At 55.2% G+C, this 20,353-nt stretch overlaps 2 protein-coding genes across 3 annotated transcripts in view; one reads left to right on the forward strand and one right to left on the reverse strand.

Annotated features, from left to right (window-relative positions):
* Window positions 1-14,704, forward strand: part of CLCN7 (chloride voltage-gated channel 7) — a 40,610-nt gene extending 25,906 nt beyond the window's left edge. For both annotated transcript variants that reach the window (XM_038762862.1, XM_038762863.1), the window contains exons 16-25: window positions 3,123-3,216; window positions 5,700-5,869; window positions 5,959-6,010; window positions 6,421-6,548; window positions 8,219-8,304; window positions 9,054-9,183; window positions 10,039-10,098; window positions 10,414-10,590; window positions 11,296-11,376; window positions 12,820-14,704. In XM_038762862.1, the coding sequence (XP_038618790.1) occupies window positions 3,123-3,216; window positions 5,700-5,869; window positions 5,959-6,010; window positions 6,421-6,548; window positions 8,219-8,304; window positions 9,054-9,183; window positions 10,039-10,098; window positions 10,414-10,590; window positions 11,296-11,376; window positions 12,820-12,906 (1,065 nt within the window). In that variant the 3' untranslated portion in view covers window positions 12,907-14,704. The remainder of the gene's footprint in view (window positions 1-3,122; window positions 3,217-5,699; window positions 5,870-5,958; window positions 6,011-6,420; window positions 6,549-8,218; window positions 8,305-9,053; window positions 9,184-10,038; window positions 10,099-10,413; window positions 10,591-11,295; window positions 11,377-12,819) is intronic.
* A 4,592-nt stretch (window positions 14,705-19,296) lies between these two features.
* Window positions 19,297-20,088, reverse strand: PERCC1 (proline and glutamate rich with coiled coil 1). Its single transcript, XM_038762700.1, has one exon. It carries the CDS (start codon window positions 20,086-20,088, stop codon window positions 19,297-19,299), a length of 792 nt encoding a protein of 263 aa, XP_038618628.1.
* Between the last annotated feature and the right edge of the window lie 265 nt (window positions 20,089-20,353).

Consider the following 20,353-nt stretch of genomic DNA (forward strand, 5'->3'; position numbering starts at 1 on the left):
GTCGTAGCACTTACTATGTACCAAGCACTGCACTAAGCGCCGGGGTGGGTACAAGCAGATCCGGTAGGACACCGTCCCTGTGAAACATGGGGCTTACAGCCTCAATCCCCAGTGTACAGATGAGGGAAATGAGGCCCAGAGAAGTGAAGTGACCTGCCCGAGGTCACACAGCTGACAAACGTGGCGGGGGCGGGATTAGAACTCACAACTTCTGACTCCCTGGCCCAGGCTTTACCCACTGCACAGGCTTCTCAGCACACGGGGCGGCAACACCGCAGAGGTGTCGTGCTCAACAATGTCCGCCAGACGGCGCCCAAAAGACGGCAATATCACGGAGGGGGGCAGCGAAAGCCGCAGGGGTGTCGTGCTCACTATTGTCCGCCAGACGGCGCCCAAAGCACAGCAATATCACGGAGGGGGTCAGCGAAGCCGCAGGGGTGCCGTGCTCACCGATGTCCGCCAGACGGCGCCAAAAAGACAGCAATATCTCGTGGGGCTCACAGCCATTCATTCATTCATTCAATCGTATTTATTGAGCACTTTTACTGAGTGCAGCGTCTTAATCCCCAATTTTCAGATGAGGGAACCAAAGAAGTGAAGTGGTTGTCCAGACACAGGCCCGAGGTGGAGACGGGATGAGAACCCAGGTCCTTCTGATTTCCAGGCTCGAGTTCTATCCACTAGGCCAGGCTGTTTCTCAAGCACTTCATGTCAAACACCGTTCTAAGATCTGGGATAGATTCAAGTTAATTGGATCGGACACAGTCCCTTGTCCCCCATGGGGCTCACAGTCCAAGTTGGACAGAGAGCAGGAGTTGCCTCCCCATTCAAAGATGAGGAAACTGAGGCCCAGTGAAGTGACTTGCCCAGGGTCACACGGCAGGCAAGCAGCATTGCGACGATGAGCACCCAGGTCCTCCGAATCCCAGGCCCGGGCTCATGCCGCGTCCCAGGTGACAACCGGGACTCCATTGCTGCAGGTGAGCAAGCCCAACGGAGTGGCCCTGTTTGAGCCAAAGCCCCTCACGACTGGGGGGACAAAGAGTCAAAAGCAAAGACAATGCCAGGCACCGCAGATAACATCAGCACAGCAAGAGGAAGTCGGGATTTGCACATAATGTGGGCCAAAACTGGGGGTCTGGCATTGATTCTTTCAGACCCACACCTGTCCAAGGTGAATTTCACCACCAGTGGTGGCATCCTTGAGAACAAAGGGCAGTCCTCGAAATACATGTAGTCAATCACTCAATCAATAAATCAAGAAGCAACATGGCCTAGCAGCCAGAGCCCGAGCGGGCCTGGGAGTCGGAACGACCTGGGTTCTCTTCCCATCTCTACCACTTGTCTGCTGGGTGGTCTCGGGCTAGTCACTGAACTTCTCTGGGCCTCGGTTACCTCATCTGTAAAATGAGGATTAAGACGGTGAGCCCCATGTGGGATGTGGACTGTGTTCCACCTGATTAGCATGTATCTGTCCCAGCAGTTAGTACAGAGCTTGGCACAAAGTAAGTGCTTAAGTACCATTGTCATTATTATTATTATTATCATTATTGTGTTCATCCAAACAGTACGGTGGTCCACACAAGATAGGCACTCAGTACTTTCGATTGGGACCCAGAATAGGGTCAGGTTTTGTTTTGGACATTGAAGTAATTTAATTAATTATGGTATTTGTGAAGCGCTTAGTATGGGCCAAGCACTGTTCTAAGCACTAGGGTAAGAAATAAGATTATCAGGTTGGACACAGAGCCTGTCCTGCTTGGGGCTCCCAAGTTTAGGTAGGAGTGAGTAGGATTTAATCCCAGTTTACAGAAGAGGAATTTGAGGTCCAGAGAAGTGAAGTGGCTTGCCCAAGGTCACCCAGCAGACGAGTGGTGGATCCGGGTTTAGAATCCAGGTCTTCTGACTCCCAGCCCTGGTGGGGCAAAGTGGGCGGGCGGGTTCGGGAGGGAATGTTGTCCAGGGCTAACGTTCAGGTATAAGAGACTGGGATTGGGGTGCCCAGCTCCATTCCGGGGTCTTCCCAGCCCCAGTTAGAGCCGAGGGGGTTCCCCAAAGCAGGACCTCGAGGTCCAGGCCCCCAGCTCAGTGAGATGCCAGGACGTTTGACCGATCAGAAAACTTGTTGCTGAGTGATATTCAAAAGCGCACCAGCCCCACATTAGACTCCACGCCCTCTAAACTATAAGTGCGTCATGGGCATTTGTTCATTCATTCATTCAGTCGTATTTATTGAGCACTTACTGTGTGCAGAGTATCGTACCTAGCATTTGGAAAGTACAATACAGCAATAGAGATATTCTAAGAAGACATTCTGACATTTTGAGAAGCAGCGTGGCAAGAGCACGGGCTTTGGAGTCAGAGGTCATGGGTTCAAGTTCCGGCTCCACCAATTGTCAGCTGTGTGACTTTGGGCAAGTCATTTAACTTCTCTGGGCCTCAGTTACCTCATCTGTAAAATGGGAATTTAGACTGTGAGCACCCCATGGGACAACCTGATCACCTCATAACCTCCCCAGCGCTTAGAACAGTGCTTTGCACGTAGTAAGTGCTCAATAAATACCATCATTATTATTAATATTATTATTGTTATTCCCTGCCCACGATGGGCTCACAGTCTAGCCAGGGGAAGACAGACGTCAATACAGGTAAACAGACATCAATATCAATAAATAGAATTGCAGATATATACATAGATACAGAATTGCTGAGGGGCGGGGAGAGGGGGAAAGAGCAAAGAGAGCGACTCGTGGTGAGGGGGAAGGGAGGGGGAGCTGAGGAAAAGTGGGGCTTAGTCTGGGAAGGCCTTTTGGTGAGCATTCAGGGAACGTGTCTGCTGACTCTATTACATTGTACTGTCCCAAACGCTCTGCACATGGCAAGCGCCCAGTAAATACCACTGATTGATGGGAGAGGCCAGGAGCTACAGGCAGTTTGTCTCCTGCCCATTCCCGATCCCATCGCGGGTGGGCCCGGGTGAACCAACTTGGGCCAGGGGCTGGTGGGGGACAACAAGCCCATCTCCCCCACCCCAGCGAGGTTGTCTGAAATGAGAGCAGATTTGGTCACTTTTTTCCTCCTCCTCCTCTCTCTTTATCCCCTCTATCCCGCTCCGTCCCCAGCTGTTCTGTGCAGATGGCGAATATAACTCCATGGCAGCAGCCTTCTTCAACACCCCGGAAAAGAGCGTCGTCAGCCTCTTCCACGACCCTCCAGGTACACTCTCGAATCGCAGACGTCGGTCAGAGGGGGTGCCCCGGGAGGGGACGGTTGAGTTCCGTCCAGTCCAGCGTTGGAGCCGGCGGAGGGTGGGCTGTCTGTAATAATAATAATAGTAGTAATGTGGTGTTTGTTAAGCGTCTACTGTGTGCCAGGCACCGTATTGAGCGCTGGGGTGGATACAAGCAAATCGGGTTGGATACAGTCCCAATCCCCCATGGGGCGCCCAGTCTTAATCCCCATTTTACAGATGAGGGAACTGAGGTACAGAGATTCATTCATTCATTCAATCATATTTATCGAACGCTTACCGTGTTCAGAGCACTGGACTAAGTGCTTAGGAAGTACAAGTTGGCAACATATAGAGATGGTCCCTACCCAGCAACAGGCTCACGGTCTAGAAAGGGGTGACCTGCCCAGGGCCACGCAGCAGACAAATGGTGGAGCCGGGATTAGAACCCATGACCTTCTGACTCTTAGGCCTGTGCTCTGTCATTACGGAGATCCGCCCTCTGAACGAGGGCTTTAAAGTAGAAGCCAGTTCTGGGATGCGGGTTTTTTGCTTGGAAAGAAGAGCCGAAAAGATCCAGGCATCCGTGCCCGGGAGGGTGTGCTGTGAGCCATGTGTATGTGATCATGTCAATCACATTTATTGAGCACTTACTGCATGCAGAGCACTGTACTAAGCACCTGGGGGAGTACAATACATCGGAGTCGGTAGATGCGACGAGCTTATAGTCTCGGTGGGGAAACAGACGTTATTATAAATAATTAAATTATGTATACGCGCATAAATGCCACTGTGGACTTATTGAGCGCTTACTGTGTTCAGAGCACCTCACTAAGTGCTTGGGAGAGTACAATATAACAACAACAAACAGACACATTCCCTCCCCACAATGAGCTTACAGTCCAGCAGGAGCTGGTACTGGGCTCTGGGGGCACTTCTTCATGCACCCAATACAGTACACTGCACCCAGAGGGTGCTCAGTAAATACCACTGCTACCGTTACCCCTCTCGGGGTGTCAACAGTTGGGGAAATGAAGGTGGGGGGAAACTAGGTTTCTATTTTGGACATCTATATTCAGGGAGGTCGAAGCAGGGTATTTAGTACAGAACATCCTCTCACCGGGCTGGCCGTGTTCCTTCTCATCGGAACTTCTAAAATCCCAAGAACATCTGCCAGAAATGGCACAGAGCCAACCCTGGAGGGTTTTCATTGTCAGTCAGTAAATCGTTTTTATTTAGCACTTACTGGGTGCAGAGCACTGTACTAAGCGTTTGGGAGCATACAGTGGCACAATGCAACAGACACTTTCCCCGCCCACAGTGAGCTAACAGTCTAGAGGGGAAGACAGACAGTAAATAAATAAATTACAGATATGGACAGAAGTGCTGTGGGGTGAAGGGGATGGTTAGGTCTAATCATGCCGTCCGCTACACTACTGTGGTGATGTATAGAGCACCTACTGAGTGCAAGGTACTGTACTGAGGGCTAGGGAGAATACAGCAGTAGTGAGGGTATTTATTGAGCACCCACTGAGGGCCAAGCGCTGTACTAAATGTCTGGAAGAGTAATGCGTAGGGCTAATGGTATTTATCGAGCACCTACTGAATGTAGGGCACTGACCTAAGTGCTTGGAAGAGTACAGCAGTAGTAGTAATAATTCATTCATTCAATTGTAGTTACTGAGTGCTTACTGTGTGCAAAGCACTGTACTAAGGGCTTGGGAGAGTACAATATAACAACAGACACATTCCTGCCCACAATGAACTCACAGTCTAGAGGGGGAGACAGACGTCAATATAAATAAATAGATAAGTAAATTAATAAATTACAGATCTATACATATGTGCCATGAGGATGGGAGAGAGGATGAATGAAGGAGCAAGTAAGAGCAGCGCAGAAGGGAGCGGGAGGAGAGGGGGGCTTAGTTGGGAAGGCTTCTTAGAGGAGATGGGCCTTCAATAAGGTTTTGAAGTTGGGGAGAGCAATTATAGGTCTGATAGGAGGAGGGAGGGCATTCCAGACCAGAGGTAGGATGTCAGCGAGAGGTCGGTGGCCTAGTGGATAGAACACAGGCCTGGGAATCTGAAGGACCTGGATTTTAATCCCGGCACTGCCATTTTTTGCTGGGTGACCTTGGGCAAGTCATTTCACTTCTCAGGGACAGTGACGTGGGACAGGGACTGGGTACAACCCGATTCCCTTGGTTCTACCCCATGCTTTGTACAGAGCCTGACACAGAGTAAGCGCTTAACAAATACCATCATTGTTATTATCATGATTATTGTCTCCCCAGCACTTAGTAGAGTGCCTGGTAAGGGCTTAACAAATACCATAAAAAAAAATAGAGTGGGTAGACAGGATACCCGTCCTCGCTGGGAGGGAGAAGGACCGTGAGGGGCACGACTCATTAAATCGGGCCCAGGAAGGGCCTCAAGAAGCTGGGTGACATGGTCTCCGTTTCCTTGGTAGGTTCCTACAACCCCATGACACTGGGCCTGTTCACCCTGGTCTATTTCTTCCTGGCCTGCTGGACCTACGGACTCACCGTGTCCGCGGGCGTCTTCATCCCGTCTCTCCTCATCGGGGCCGCCTGGGGCCGGCTCTTCGGCATCTCCCTGTCCTACGTCACCGACGCGGCGGTCAGTGGCCCCGGAGGCGAGGGTGGGCGGCGTGGGGGGGCCCGCCGGGCCTTCGCCAACCCATCCCCATCCCTCCTGTGTCCGTTCAGATATGGGCCGACCCTGGCAAGTACGCGCTGATGGGGGCCGCGGCCCAGCTCGGTGAGTCCCGTCTGAGAGCGGCGCGTCCGGCCTGGGATCCCCTGGACCGGAGAGGAAGCTGGATGAGGATGTGCTCTCTAGCGGCGGAGGGGGCCGGGGTGGTTTGGGGGTGGGTCCTCTGTGGCCCTGTGGGGAGCCTCGGATTTGCCGAATGCTGGCAGCCACCCGCTCAGAATAGAAATCTGAAGAAAGGCTCAAAACCCCAGTTTGGAAGCAAATGGGGTCAGTCCACCCGAAAATGCACATCAGGCCCCCTTCCTGGGGCCGCCTCTCTCTTCCTCCCCCTGGCCGGCCATCCACGAGCTCCAGAGGAGGTCATTCCCCCGGGAGCACCATCCCTCCCGCTTCCTCCGCCTTGCTGAAGCCCCCCACCTCATCCCACCCCTGTAACCGGCCTGCCTCCTCCGCAGGAGGGATCGTGAGAATGACGTTGAGCCTGACGGTCATCATGATGGAGGCCACGAGCAACGTCACATACGGTTTCCCCATCATGCTGGTCTTGATGACGGCAAAGATCGTCGGAGACTTTTTCATCGAGGTGAGGCCCCAGGGAAGTGCCTCCTCTCACGGTGGGGGGCCCTGGAATGGGACTCCGGGTGGCCCGGGGTGATCGGGATACCTCAGCCCACCCCCAGCCCGGCCCGATCAGCCCGTTGGCCTCTTCCTCCCTGAGCGGGCGAAGTCATAAGTGGCCACCTGTGAACCTCGAGGGCTTAGCCCACCGGGTTTATGTTGCTGCTTGATAGTATGTCTCTTGGAGGAGAGAGAGGTGTTTCGAGTCTTGTAATTGGGGAGCCCCCATTATCCAAGATCGTTCGTGGAAGGGGTATCTTTTGAGCACCCAGTGAAGGCAACGTGGCACCTTACCAAGGTCTGGGCAAGTTCAGAACAAAAAAGTGACACCTTCCCTGCCCACGGTGAGCTGACACTGTAACGGGGGGAGACAGAAATGTTTCCCAGCAGTAGAGTCAGAATAGGTGATTGAATGTACAGAGTCAATCACTGGAATTTATTGAGCACTTACCGTGTGCAGAGCACTGGACTAAACGCTCGGGAGAGTCCGATACAACAAAATCAGTAGACCCATTCCCTGCTTACATACATAGTAAGCACACATACATGAGAAGCAGCATGGCTCAGTGGAAAGAACCTGGGCTCGGGAGTCAGAGGTTGTGGGTTCTAATCCCGGCTCCGCCACTTGTCTGCTGTGCGACCTTGGGCAAGTCACTTCACTTCTCTGGGCCTCAGTTTCCTCATCTGTAAAATGGGGATTAAAACTGTGAGCCCCTCGTGGGACGATCTGATTACCTTGTATCTCCCCAGGCGCTTAGAACAGTGCTTGGAACATAGTAAGTTCTTAACAAATACCAACATTATTATTATTATTATTATTATTATTATTATTATTATTATTATTATTATTATATTATTATTATACGTAGGCAGGTGCTGAGGATAAGATTCAGTGCTTACCCAGGAGGTAGAGATGGTTGTTGGGTTGGAATAAAGTAGGAGTAAATCGGCGAAGACTTGTTGGAGGAGTTGGTGTTTTCGGAGGGGTTTGAAGATGGGAAGAGCCCTGATCCATTTGACTGGAGGGGAGGGAATTCCTAGCCCGGGGAACAGGCCAAGCCCGGGAGAGGAAGGTGATGGGAGACTGAAAAGCAAGGGGCAGAGAGAAGATAATCTCGGGAGAAGGGAGGAGGGTCAGCTGTGGAAACAGTTGGTGAAGAGAGACAAGTTGGTTAAGTGGGAAGACTTAGTGGAGCATCTTAATTCAGTTCAATTCAGTGGTATTTATTGAGCGCTTACTGTGTGTGCACAGCACTGTACTAAGCATTTAGGAAAGTACAGTATAACAAAATTAGTACAGTGCTCTGCACACAGTAAGCGCTCAATAAATACGATTGAATGAATGAATGAATGAATAAACAGACACATTCCCGGCCCACAGCAAGCTTAATGCCAGTTGTGAGTTTTTACTTGAAGATTAGCTGGGCTACCCAGTTAACCCCAGTTCGGCATGGCATCTGGGTTAACCCATTCAGTCAACCAGTGGTATTTACCGAGCGCTTCCCGTGTGCAGAGCACTGGAGCAAGCGCTTGGGAGGAAGTGTGAAGGGGGGCGCAGACCAGAGATAACGGGAAGCAGGGATTGCTTCTAGGGGGCTCCAGCTGTCTCACTGCGCCCGCCTCCTCTGTTTCCAGGGATTGTACGACATGCACATCCAGCTGCAGAGTGTGCCTTTCCTGCACTGGGAGGCCCCAGTCACCTCCCACTCCCTCACCGCCAGGTAACGACACCCCCACAACCTACCCGCAAGACCCTCTGAGCAAGGCTCAGCCCCGAGTCAGAGAACCGGAACCAAAACCAGGCACTTTCTCCGCAGAGAGGTGGCACCTAGCCCTCCCCTGGTGTCACTTTTGGTCGCCAGTTCCTTGGGTCCAGAGTGAGACTAGGTGGCAGGGAGATGCCAGCCAGGGGCAGGGGACACTGAGTGATAGTCACCAAAGGCTCCTGTTAATGCAGGAGGTGGAGCCACAGTTTTTTGGGGGGGCACCTGGCACTAGGTGGCCGAAAAGTCTGGCCGTTCTGGGTCCAGGAACTGGACGGCCCGGAGCCCTGCATCCATTCCTTTGCCCTCACCCACCAAATTCCTTGGCCAGATGCTATCTGATGCTCGTATACTCTTTGGCCGGGATCTACTGGCCTCCCTCTGATGCCTAAGGAGACTTCTGGGGGGCCTTGGAACATTATTAAGCACCGTGGTGACACTTGGCACCCGCTCAGTCCATGATCCGGCATGGGAGAACTGTTGGGAACGGTAGTCCCACCCGGGAATCCACACATGGGCCCGCTCCCGGGCATGTCCCAGGGCACCATCGGGCACGTGTGAGCCATGCCCAGAAGTCCGACGAGGGGCCCAAGCCCAGCTTGCTGCCCACGGGGCTCAGTGTGGAGCAGGGGGTTTTCTGGTGGCTGCCCGCTCCTGCCACTTCTCCACTCTCCTGAGCGGCATCTGTCCCCGTCTCCCTCCCCCAGAGAAGTGATGAGTGCCCCCGTCACCTGTCTGCGGAGGGTGGAGAAAGTCGGCGTCATAGTGGACATCCTCAGTGACACTTCGTCCAACCACAATGGATTCCCCGTGGTGGCATACACCGACGACACCCAGGTAGGGGACGGAGAGCGGGAGGCCCCATCCCGTCTCACAACCCGTGGGCGACCTGTCACCCAGAAGGAATTCCGGGCTGGGCCTGGAGGAAGCGTGGCCAGCGCCTCTGTGTGATGGCTGCCATGGGCGTGAGGAGGTGATGGGGACCTCCTATGGCAACCTGGGTTGGACAGAGGCAGGGTAGCCCGAGAGGCGGAGGTCTGGGCTCTATCCCTGCTCGGCCGTGGGAGCCAGGATAGGTCACTTAACCTCTCTGGGTTAAAATGGGGATAAGATTCTTCTCATTCCTCCCTCCTAGATTGTGAGCCCCACATGAGGCAGGTACTGTGTCCAAGCTGATGATCCGGAGGCATTGTTTAGCATGGTGCTGTGACATTTAGAAAGCGACTTGTGGCTACCATAATTAAGGGTGGTTTTGAGGAAGGCGGTAGGGGTCTCCCCTCTGGGACTGAACAGGGCAGGGGAGGCGGGGCTTTGACGGACGGCTGAACCCTCTGGGGGCTTCTGTAGCGGCCTAGAACTCTGGTCTGACATTGGCCTTTCCACCAGTGGGGCCCAGAGGGACCCCATCTGGCTCCCGGGAGTCAGGGGGTCGGTGTAGGGGATGCTTTTGTGTTTCCAACTTTCCCCGTGGTCCCCCACGCCCCAAATGCAAAGCAGGCACCTAAAGAGACCCGACACTGGGCACCCGTCCGGGGTGTCGAGCGGGTGGAGGGTTTGAGCATCCCAGGAAGCGTCACCGCAGACAGAAGCTCTCCCGGCCTTCCCGGTGGGGCCAAAACTCGACCCGCCTGTCCTGAGGGGCAACCGGGCCCCCTGCCCATTGACCGACGCACTGTCTTTCCCTCGCGGCAGCCAGCGAGGCTACAGGGATTAATCCTGCGCTCCCAGCTGATCGTCCTGCTGAAACACAAGGTAATCCACTGCCGCTTGGTCCTTGCCGAGATCCAGTCCGCCGGGGTTGGAGCCTCTCACGTCCCCATGGACGAGGCTCCCCACTGGGCGGCTGCTGACCGGGACTGGCCGATCCTCTTCACTGGGCATTGGTCCTTTCCCGGGGAGCTAGTTTGGATGAGAACAGGCCGCAGCCACCAAAATGGTGGAATCCCGACCAATGTCTCCGAAAGACAGGGGCTGGTGCGGAGGGAGGGCTGCCTTGGGTCCCCTCCACCCAGATGGCCACCGAGAAGGGTCTCACCTGGCCTCTCACATCCCCCTCCTCCCCGACAGGTGTTTGTGGAGCGGGCCAACCTGAATCTGGTCCAGCGGCGGCTGAAGCTGAAGGACTTCCGGGACGCCTACCCCCGCTTCCCTCCGATCCAGTCGATCCACGTGTCCCAGGATGAGCGGGACTGCATGATGGACCTGACGGAGTTCATGAATCCATCCCCATACACGGTCCCTCAGGTGAGCGGACCGTGAGCCTGTGAGCCTCATGTGAGACAGGGACTGTGTCCCACCTGATTTCTTTGTATCCCACCTCAGTGCTTTGTACAGTGCCTGGCACATAGTAAGCACTTAACAAATACCACCATTATTATTAGTAGTAGTAGTAGTAGTAGTAGTACTATTATCTGTTGAGTGTTTACTGTGTGCGGAGTAGAGAGTCAATAGACGTTCCTTACCCACAGTGACCTTTCAGGCTAGAGCAGGAGGCAGACATTAATAGAAATAAAGAAATTATGGACACAGACCAAAGTGCTGTAGGGCTGAGGGATGAATAATTAGGGTGCAAATCCAAGTGCAGGGGTGACGCAGAAGGGAGAGGGAGGAGGGAAATTGAGGGCTTAATCGGGGACAGCCTCTCAGACCCCCTGCCTGATGTGGCATCACTTTTATAGATTTTGTAGAGAAGCAGCTTGGCTCAGTGGAAAGAGCCCGGGTTTGGGAGTCAGAGGTCATGGGTTCTAATCCCGGCTCCGCCACTTATCGGCTGTGTGACTTTGGGCAAGTCACTTCACTTCTCTGGGCCTCAGTGACCTCATCTGTCAAATGGGGATGAAGATTGTGAGCCCCACGTGGGACAACCCGATCACCTTGTATCCCCCCAGCGCTGAGAACAGTGCTTTGCACATAGCAAGCGCTTAACAAATACCTTCATTATTATTATAGGAGGCGTCGCTTCCGAGAGTGTTCAAGCTGTTCCGGGCCCTGGGGCTGAGGCACTTAGTGGTGGTGGACAACGACAACCAGGTGAGTTGGGCCGGGTCTGCGCAGGATCAGCAACCACACAGACCCAGCTGGCGACCCCCCCGTGGCCCCGCATCCTTGAGGTCGCTGCCGACCATCTTCCTGTGTGGCCGGGCGCCAACCCTTCTTTTCTCAGGGAGATGTGGCTCAAAGGAGGTTTGCAGCTGAGTAGCCCCAGGAGAGAGAGGCCTGAGCCTTCTTTTTGCCTTTCCTCTCCCCCCCAGACAGGTCTGCCCTGATCAGTCAAGCAGTAGAGCCTATTGAACGCCTGCTGAGGGCAAGACGCTATACTGAGCGCTTGGGAGAGTACTGCAGAGCCAGTGCGGGACTGGGCCCCACAAGTGCATCTGGTGGTCAACTCTGGGCAGCTAGCCCAGGGGCCATAAAGGCTTGCATTCAAGGTTCTGGTATGGTCAGAGCCAAAGATGAGGGGGTGGAATGGCTTAGAACATTCTCAGCGCTTAGAACAGTGCTTGGCCACAGAATAAGCGCTCAACAAATGCCGTCATCATTATTAAATGGCTGCCCCCATCAAGATGATTTTGGGAAATGAAAACCTGTGGGTCAGCCCTGGGTCTAACATATACCAGAAATATTTCTGGAGCGACTATTATGTGCAGACACGATCCCTGCCTTCATAGAGCTTTTAACCTTTCGTTCATTGTTCCAGTCCTATATTGAGCGCTTACTGTATACAAAATACCAAGCGTGTGGAAGAATATAGAATAACAATAAACAGACACATTCCCTGCCCCCAACGAGCTTACCATCTAGCAAAGCGCTATACTGAGAGTTCATTCCTTCATTCAATCGTATTTATTGAGCGCTTACTGTTTGCAAAGCACTGTACTAAGTGCTTTGGAGAGTACAATAATAACAGACACATTCCTGCCCACAATGAGCTCAGCAGTCTAGAGGGGGAGACAGACATTAATATAAATAAATGGGTAAATAAATAAATTACAGATATTTACATATATGCTGTGGAGATGGGAGGGAGGATGAATGAAGGAGCAAATAAGAGCAGCGCAGAAGGGAGTGAGAAGACGAGAGGAGAGCTTAGTCAGGGAAGGCTTCTTGGAGGAGATGTGCCTTCACTAAGGCTTTGAAGTGGGGGAGACCAGTTATCTGATAAATTTGGAAGGGTTACAGTAGAGGTAGTAGAAACGATCCCTGCCCTCAGGAAGCTTCCAGTCTACAGTGTACCAAGCACTCTACTGAGCGCTTCGGAGAGTCTAAGAATTGGTAGACATGATCCCTTCGAGGAGCTTCTAGGCCAGTGGTAGAGACAGACCCTAAGAGAATTTACAGGTAGGGGGAAGAAGGACAAGTAGATTTGAGAGCGAGTGAGTGGGCAAGCGATAGACCGTGGTGAGGCGACGTGTCCGGGAGGGGTACAGGTGGTCGTGGGGACATAATGGGTCCTGTCTGGTTTCCTTCCCACAGGTGGTGGGGTTGGTAACCAGGAAGGATCTGGCGAGATACAGACTTGGAAAAGGAGGGCTGGAAGAACTCTCCCTGGCCCAAACGTGAGGGTCCCAGAATCCCCTTTCTCCTCTGGCCCCTCTGACGGGTTTCTGCTCTGGCCCCCAAGAACTCTGCTCCCCCCACCAGCCCTGGGGCCCTCTGGGCTGCTCCGAACCAGTCGCCTCTCCTCTCCAGGGGTGACGGAAGAGCCAAGTGTCGCCGGCTTCCAAGCCCACCACCCCGGGCTTCCCCGTTTCAGTGTCCGGTTTCGTAATTTTTAATTGGATGTACTCCGTGGGTCGCGCCGTTTACATTTTATTGCTTTTCCCTCTGGTCGGTGTCCAGTGAGCTCCATTCGGGACATCTCCCTCTCACGTTCATCAGGTATAGAGGGACCAAGCGGGTCTTTCACTTTCTTTCCTGCACGTGCTCGGGGCCCCTGGAGCAAATGGGAGAGGGTGATGGAGAGAGAAATTGAGCATGAGAGAACCAGGGGCCTTTCCCTACCCGAGTTGCCAATTTAGGCCTCCTCCTGAACACCCTGTTGCTGCTGCTGTCCCGGGGGGCCCTAGCTGGCCTCCGTCGCTCGGGGGGCGGGACTCCCAGCCCCCTACTTCCACCCGGGTCTCAGGCTGCTCCCGTCTGCAGTCTCTCCCAGCTGATTCCCACCCCGCCTCCTCCTTCCTTTCAACCAGACCAGCCCATCCCTGTCTGTGGGGGTGGTTTTCAGAAAGGAGCCCGGGGACAATGGCCCAGACGGTCTCCTGGAGCCAGGCCGAGGCCTACCTCTGGACTCGAGGCGACCAGAGGGGTGTCTCTCACCGTCTCTTGTCCTTGGCGGCTGGGGGAGCGAGGGAGGAACTGGAACCCCCCACTTTGCTGGAGCCTTAGCTTCAGGGTGTGACTGAGCGAGAGGCGACGGTGGGCAGAGGCGGGCAGGGCCGGAGGCTCTAGGCCTTTCTCATCAGCGGCGGCTGGCCGGCCTCTCCCGGCTGGCATCCCAGCTGGCCACTATCGTCAGAAGGCTTGCCGGCCCAGCCGCGGTTCACTCCGGGGCCTCTGGGACATGCCATTCCCAACTGACTGGGTCATCCCGGCTGCGAGCCGAAGAACTTCTCACGAGCGGACACGCTCACTGCCGCCCGTCAGGGTTGGCATCTGGGGCAAGGCCCTGGGCAGACGGGTGGCCGCACAGCTCGAATTGCCCGGGGCGGGGCAGGCCGCAGCGGCCTCCTGGCTATCCAAGCCAGGCAGGCGCGCCGCCCAAGGTCCCACTCCACAGCGAGAAGCGTGGGGGCCGTGCTGAAAGATTTCCCTTTGACAATCTGCTCGTCTCTCCCTCGCCACCCCACGAGGGCTGAGGAGGGAGAGGGGCTGACAATGACGATTCTTGCTCCGTGCTGATCACGGTTTCTGGGCCGAGGGGTCACCTGCCGGGTCCCGGCACACAGGCCTCATCCTCTCCGGCAGAGCCAACCGGACAGCCGGGAAGTTGTCGGGAGCGGCCGCCCGCTGAGATGGGCGGCTACACTGGTGAGTCCTGGGTGGTCAGCGCTCCCTGCCATCTGCGGGCACATGGGTTCTGCTCTCTTTCTTCTCCCAGTCCGCTGACCAATTGTCCCGCCGATCCCAGAGGGGCACCCTCTGCAAACACCCTTCTCTTGTGGGGGGTCGCCATCGGAGGAACCGAACTTTCTAGCTTGGGTTTTTATAGTCTGGGCACTTTTGAGGGGTAGTTTTAATCTCTGTTGGGGGCGGTGGGCTCCTCAAAGACAGGGCCTCCTCCCCGGGACCACGTGCCGGGCAGGGAGGGATGGCGGGGTGCGAATATCCGAATGTCAGAAATAAAAGGAGTTGAAGTCAACTGGGTGTGTTTGTTTCCCCCTCATCCAGGCTGTCGGCGGAGACCCGCTTTCACTGTTTCATTAGGGCCCTGGGTTGGAGAAAGCAAGGCCTAGTGGAGAGAACCTGAGACAGGGAGTCAGGAAACCTGGGTTCGAATCTCAGTTCCACCACGGGTCTGCTTTGTGACCTTGGGCGAGTCGCTTCATTTTTCGTCACCTCAGTCTCCTCACTTCATAAATTGGAGATTCAGATGAACTTTTCTCTCTCCCCCTCAGACTGTGAGCCCCGCGTCAGGGAGAAACTGTGGTCAGTCTTATCCCGTACCTATCCAAGCGTTTAGCTCATAATAAAATAATACCACTGTTACTGTTGTTGTAGGGATAATGGGATTGAATATTTTGAAGGGATTAAGCAGCATGGCCTACTGGATAGAGCCAGAACCTGGGAGTCAGAAAGACCTGAGTTCTAATTCCAACTCTACCATTTACCAGCAGCGTGACCCTGAGTAAGTCACTTCACTTCCCGGTGCCTCGGTTCTGGCATCTGTAAAATGGGGATTAAGAGTGTGGGCCTCATGTGGGACACTTATGTCTGTATCTATAATTTGTTTCTCAATGTCTGTCTCCCCCCCCAGACTGTAAACTCGTTGTGGGCAGGGAACGTATCTGTTTATTGTATTATACTCTCCCAAGCGCTTAGTACACTGCTCTGCACACAGTAAGCGCTCAATAAATACAACTGAATGAATGCCAGGGACTGTGTCCAACCCAATTTGTACCCACCCCAGTGCTTAGCACAGTGCCTAGTATATAGGTAAACACTTAACAAATAGGACAATTATCATTATTATTATTATATTATCAAAGCAGGCTGAAACCGTAAACTAGTTGTGGGTAGGGAACGTGTCTGTTACGAAGCAGCATGGCTCTGTGGAAAGAGCCCAGGCTTGAGAGTCAGAGGTCATGGGTTCTAATCCCGGTTCTGCCACTTAGCTGGGTGACTTTGGGCCAGTCACTTAACTTCTCTGTGCCTCAGTTCTCTCATCTGTGAAATGGGGATTAAGACTGAGCCCCCCCATGGGACAACCTGATTACCTTGTATCTATCTCAGCGCTTAGAACAGCGCTCGGCACATAGTAAGTGCTTAACAAATACCATTATTATTATTAATACTACTACCACCACCACTACTACAGCCCCCACCTCATTTGAGGTTCGAGTCAACTGGCTTGGGCCACAGCCAGACAAACCAATCCTCCCACCTTGGGGGGTGCCTCAGGGCAGGTGACCCCAGTTTGGGGGTTAGAGGGAAAACTGCCCCCACAGTCAGGGGACGGCTTTCTGACTCTGCCCATTAGTGAGAGTTTAGCTGTCTGTGAGAGCCTCAGCCCTCTTATCCTGTAAGCGCTATTTTCTTCCAGATAAAAAGCCTTCAGATGGGGAGGAGAGGTTTACCTAGGAAAGATTAATGACTTTGTTTAGCTTTCTTCCTAATCTTGTCCACTTCTTGTTGTTTCTTGGCATTCTTTTCCTTAATCCATCAAGTCCTCCACCCAGACCCTGTCTCCCCATCCCTTCCCTGCCCCCGCATCCTCCTCTCTCTCCTGTCTGCCACCGGCATCATCTCTTCCTCCGAGGCATCTCCCCTCTCCCCCCCACCCAGGCCCAATCAATCACTGGTATTTGTTGAGCGCTTACTGGGTGCGGAGCACTGGACTGAGCACTGGACCTCATTAGTCCCCCATTTTCTCCTCAGCGGATGGAGGAGCTAGCTCTTCTGTGGGAGGACGTGCTGACGCTGTGGAGCGAAGAATGCCGCCCCTCAGCCCTCTGACCCCGGGCAGCAGAAAAATGCAGGGCTGCTTTATCAAGGAGCCAGGCCGGAGGCAGTGGCGGACACGACGAACACCACGGCGACTTCTGAGATAAAGAGATGGGGCGTCTGCCAGGCCACCAGGTATTAGGAGTAGTCCCAGAGCCAGTGAGGCTCCTTCCCCTCCCCGGACACGAACTCCCGGCTTCCTCCCTCCCCGGGGTGCCGGAAGGTCTCCCGGCTCTGAGAACCATCACCCTGGGGAGGCTGGGGTCTCCCGGACCCGAGGGCTCTGAGCTCAGGGTGATCTGAGGAACCAGTGTCCGGAGGAACTGGAGTCTGGGAAATAGAGGACCACCAGGCCCCTCAGTTGCTGCCAAGTTCTCGGGTGCCCAGACCGGGACCCGGAGTCACTTCCGAGGTCACTGGCGCCCAGTGTCCCCTGGTGTCCTAACCAGGCCCCATCCCCAGGGTTTCAAGTGTTCAGACACACGGTCCCTGCTCTGCCAGCCTACCTAGCTGCAGAGACTACAGGAAAAGTAGAAAAAGACAAGACCTCGACCTGAATTTCCCAGACATCCCCAGTCCCAGCATCCCGCTCCATGCCTCTTCTTCCCTCCTTTCTGCCAGCCACTGGCATGGTGGGAAGAGAGGGGAGCTGGCTAACTGTTCTGGGTTCTGGGCCAGGTGGTTGAAGTGGTAAGAGATTCTGAAGCAGCGCTTGGGCGGAGGGACACGGAGAGCGGCGGCGTTTCGGCCAGGACAGGCCCAGAACCAGAGGGCCAGAGGGCAGCCCAGAGCTAAGCCTCTAGAGTCAGGCCAGGCACCCTCCTCCAGAAATAAAGTGTGCTCTGGCCCAGGCAGGGGCCCACTGGGAGCAGTGATAATAGCAAAAATTGTGGGATTTACTAAGCGCTTCCTATGTGCCGAGCTCTGCACTGAGCAGTGGGGTAAGTACAAAATAATCAGAGTGATGCCGAGCCTCTTCCGTTTTGGGGAGTCAGGCCCTGGAGCTTGTACCGGAATGGGGCCCCCTCCCCCAGAAAGTCAGCTGTAATGATGTGGGGAGCCCAGGAGTCCAGCAATGGTATATGGCACCTAATAGTTAATAGTAATAATCGTGGTATTCGTTAAGAAATGCATGAACCTGGGAGTTAGAAGGTCGTGTGTTCTAATCCTGCCTCTGCCACTTTGTGCGACTTTGGGCAAGTTGCTTCCCTTCTCTGTGCCTCTGTTACCTCATCTGTAAAATGAGGATTGAGAGTGTGAACCCCACGTGGACAAGGGACTGTGTCCAACCTGATTTGCTTGGATCCCCCCAAGCACTTAGAACAGTGCTTAAGAGTAAGTGCTTAACAAATTCCACGTTTATTATTATTATCATTGTCATTATTGTGTGCCAGGCACTGTACTAAGCACTTTGGGGGGAATACAAGCCAGTCGGATTGGACACAGTCCCTGGCCCAAATTCGGCTCACAGTCTTAATCCCCATTCACAGATGAGGTCACTGAGGCCCAGAGAAGTGAAATCACTTGCCCAAGTTCACCCAGCAGACAAGTGGCGGAGCCGGGATTAGAGCCCAAGTCCTCTGAGTCCCAGGCCCGGGCTCTTCCCACTAAGCCTGTGTGTTCTAGTCCCTTCCAGGTGTGTGTATGTGTGTGTTGGGGAGTTGGGTGGGGGACCAGGGGGCAGGGGTATGACCTCAGTGAGTCGGAGACAAGAGGGACTCAACCCGTGCGGGCTGAGGGTGCTGCGGGGTGCCGAAGGGGCGTCTCGCTCCTCGGCAGGAGCTGACCGAGGCCCCCGGGGAAGAGCAGGGACTCCTGCCTCCAGCCCCCAGAATCTGGGGTCCGGCCGGGGGGAAGAGTCTGTGGCGAGGCCCACGGCCAAGGAAAATAACTCAATACAGCCCGTCACCAGGGATTCAAGGACCTTTATTAACGGGGGACGTTCGGACCTGGGACCAGGGCCCCTCCTACCTTCCTGGGCCCGGGACCCCTCGGTGCAGGGCGGGGGGCCGGACTGAGGGGATGGGGGTAGCCCCTGTGTGCTTCACACTCCACCGTCCTGAATCCTGCTGGAGGCTGGACCCAGCCACGGGGCAGCAGCTGGGCCTTCTCAGGGCTTCATGCCCCAGCCACGAAGGATGGAGACCCAACCACGGGGTCTGCTTGGCTTTAGGGAGCTCCCCCGCCCCCACCCCGGATGCCCGCTCTTCCTCCTGGCAGCCACGTGCCCTTCAAACCCAGCCCGGGCACCAGGAGGAAGAAGGATTCCCTGGCACTTAATCCAGGGAGTCAACAGAAAGTGTTTGCTCATCAATCAGCAGGGCCATCCTTTCTCTTTCGCCTCCGAGTTCCCCCTGAGACTGGACCCGTTGCGGTGGGTGGCCGGAGGGGTTTACCGTGTTGCCCGACCCGGGCGGGACCAAGAGAAGCGGCCTGCCATTGGCCCAGAGACGACCACCCTGTGGCCGCCCCTGCCGGGCCCAGTAATAATAATGATAATGGCATTTATTAAGCGCTTGCCATGTGCAAAGCACTGTTCTACGCACTGGGGAGGTTACAAGGTGATCAGGTTGTCCCACGAGTGGCTCCCAGTCTTCATCCCCATTTTCCAGATGAGGTCACTGAGGCCCAGAGAAGTTAAGTGACTTGCCCAAAGTCACGCAGTTGGCAATTAGTGGAGTCGGGATTTGAACCCGTGACCTCTGACTCCAAAGCCCGGGCTCTTTCCAGTGAGCCACAATGCTTCTCTAGTCCCTCCCAGTAGGCCCCGGGCGAGCGGGCCAAGCCCTCTCAGGCGGCGTTGACCTGATCCGCCTCTCCGGCCGATCTTCCTGGCTCCTGCGTGATACCCCCCGGCAGCTCGTGGCCGGAATCGGACGTCCAGGTGGCCAGCAGGTCGCTGAAGTCGGGCGGGTCGGCGTGGGGCAGGCCCAGGGCGCCGGGGGCCGGGGCTGGCTCTGTCCAGAACGAGGCGGGCAGCACCCGCTTTCTCATGGGCCGGATGCGGCCGTACTTCTGCTCCAGCCTCAGCCGGCGACTGCCAGCTGGGCCGGGCGGGCCGGTGTGGCCCAGCCCAAACTCGAACAGGTCCTCCAGGGGACCCAGATGCCCCGGCCCGCCCGCAGGCCTCGAGGCCCGGGCCGGCAGGTGGGCGGGGGGCTTCTCCCCGTGGCAGGCCCTCCCGGGGGCCGAAGGTACTAGGAGCGCGGAGTCCAGCTCCGCCCCGGCCAGGCGGACAGGGCATCCGCCCTGAGACCCGCAGCCGGCGTCCGGGGCCTCGCCTCCGCTCTTCCGGCCGAAGTATCTCTGGATGTCGCCGCTGATGAGCTCCGAGAACCTGAGCAACCGCAGGGTCACCTCGGCCCCACTGGGCGACCACGTCTCCCCTGGGCTCCCGAGGCCGCGGCCTCCTTCCAGCTCCAGCTCCTCGTCCTCCCCATCTTCCTCCTCTTCCTCCTCATCCTCGTCCTCCTCCTCTTCCGTGGTGTCCGCGATGTCTGTCTCTGCACGGTGCAGGAAGGGTTGGTAGAAGGGAGCGGGGAACCAGAAGTCGGCCGGGTTTCTGAGCACTCCAGCCGCCATGGTGGCCAGCTGTGGGCTGGGCGTGGAGACGTCAGACTGCAGAGGGAAACGGGGGAGAAGACGGAGATTGGCGGATCAGTGGGACGGGGCAGCTCGGGCCGGAGCCGGGATTAGAACCCATGACCTTCTACCAGGCCTGGGCTCTGTCCACTTGCTTTTTTTTTTTTTTGTCTGTCTCCCCCTTCTAGACTGTGAGCCCATTGTTGGGTAGGGACCGTCTCTATCTGTTGCCCATTTGTAATAATAATAATGATGACATTTATTA

This window comes from Tachyglossus aculeatus, chromosome 21 (genome assembly GCF_015852505.1).
Source record: "Tachyglossus aculeatus isolate mTacAcu1 chromosome 21, mTacAcu1.pri, whole genome shotgun sequence".
In the NCBI taxonomy this organism is placed as follows: domain Eukaryota; kingdom Metazoa; phylum Chordata; class Mammalia; order Monotremata; family Tachyglossidae; genus Tachyglossus; species Tachyglossus aculeatus.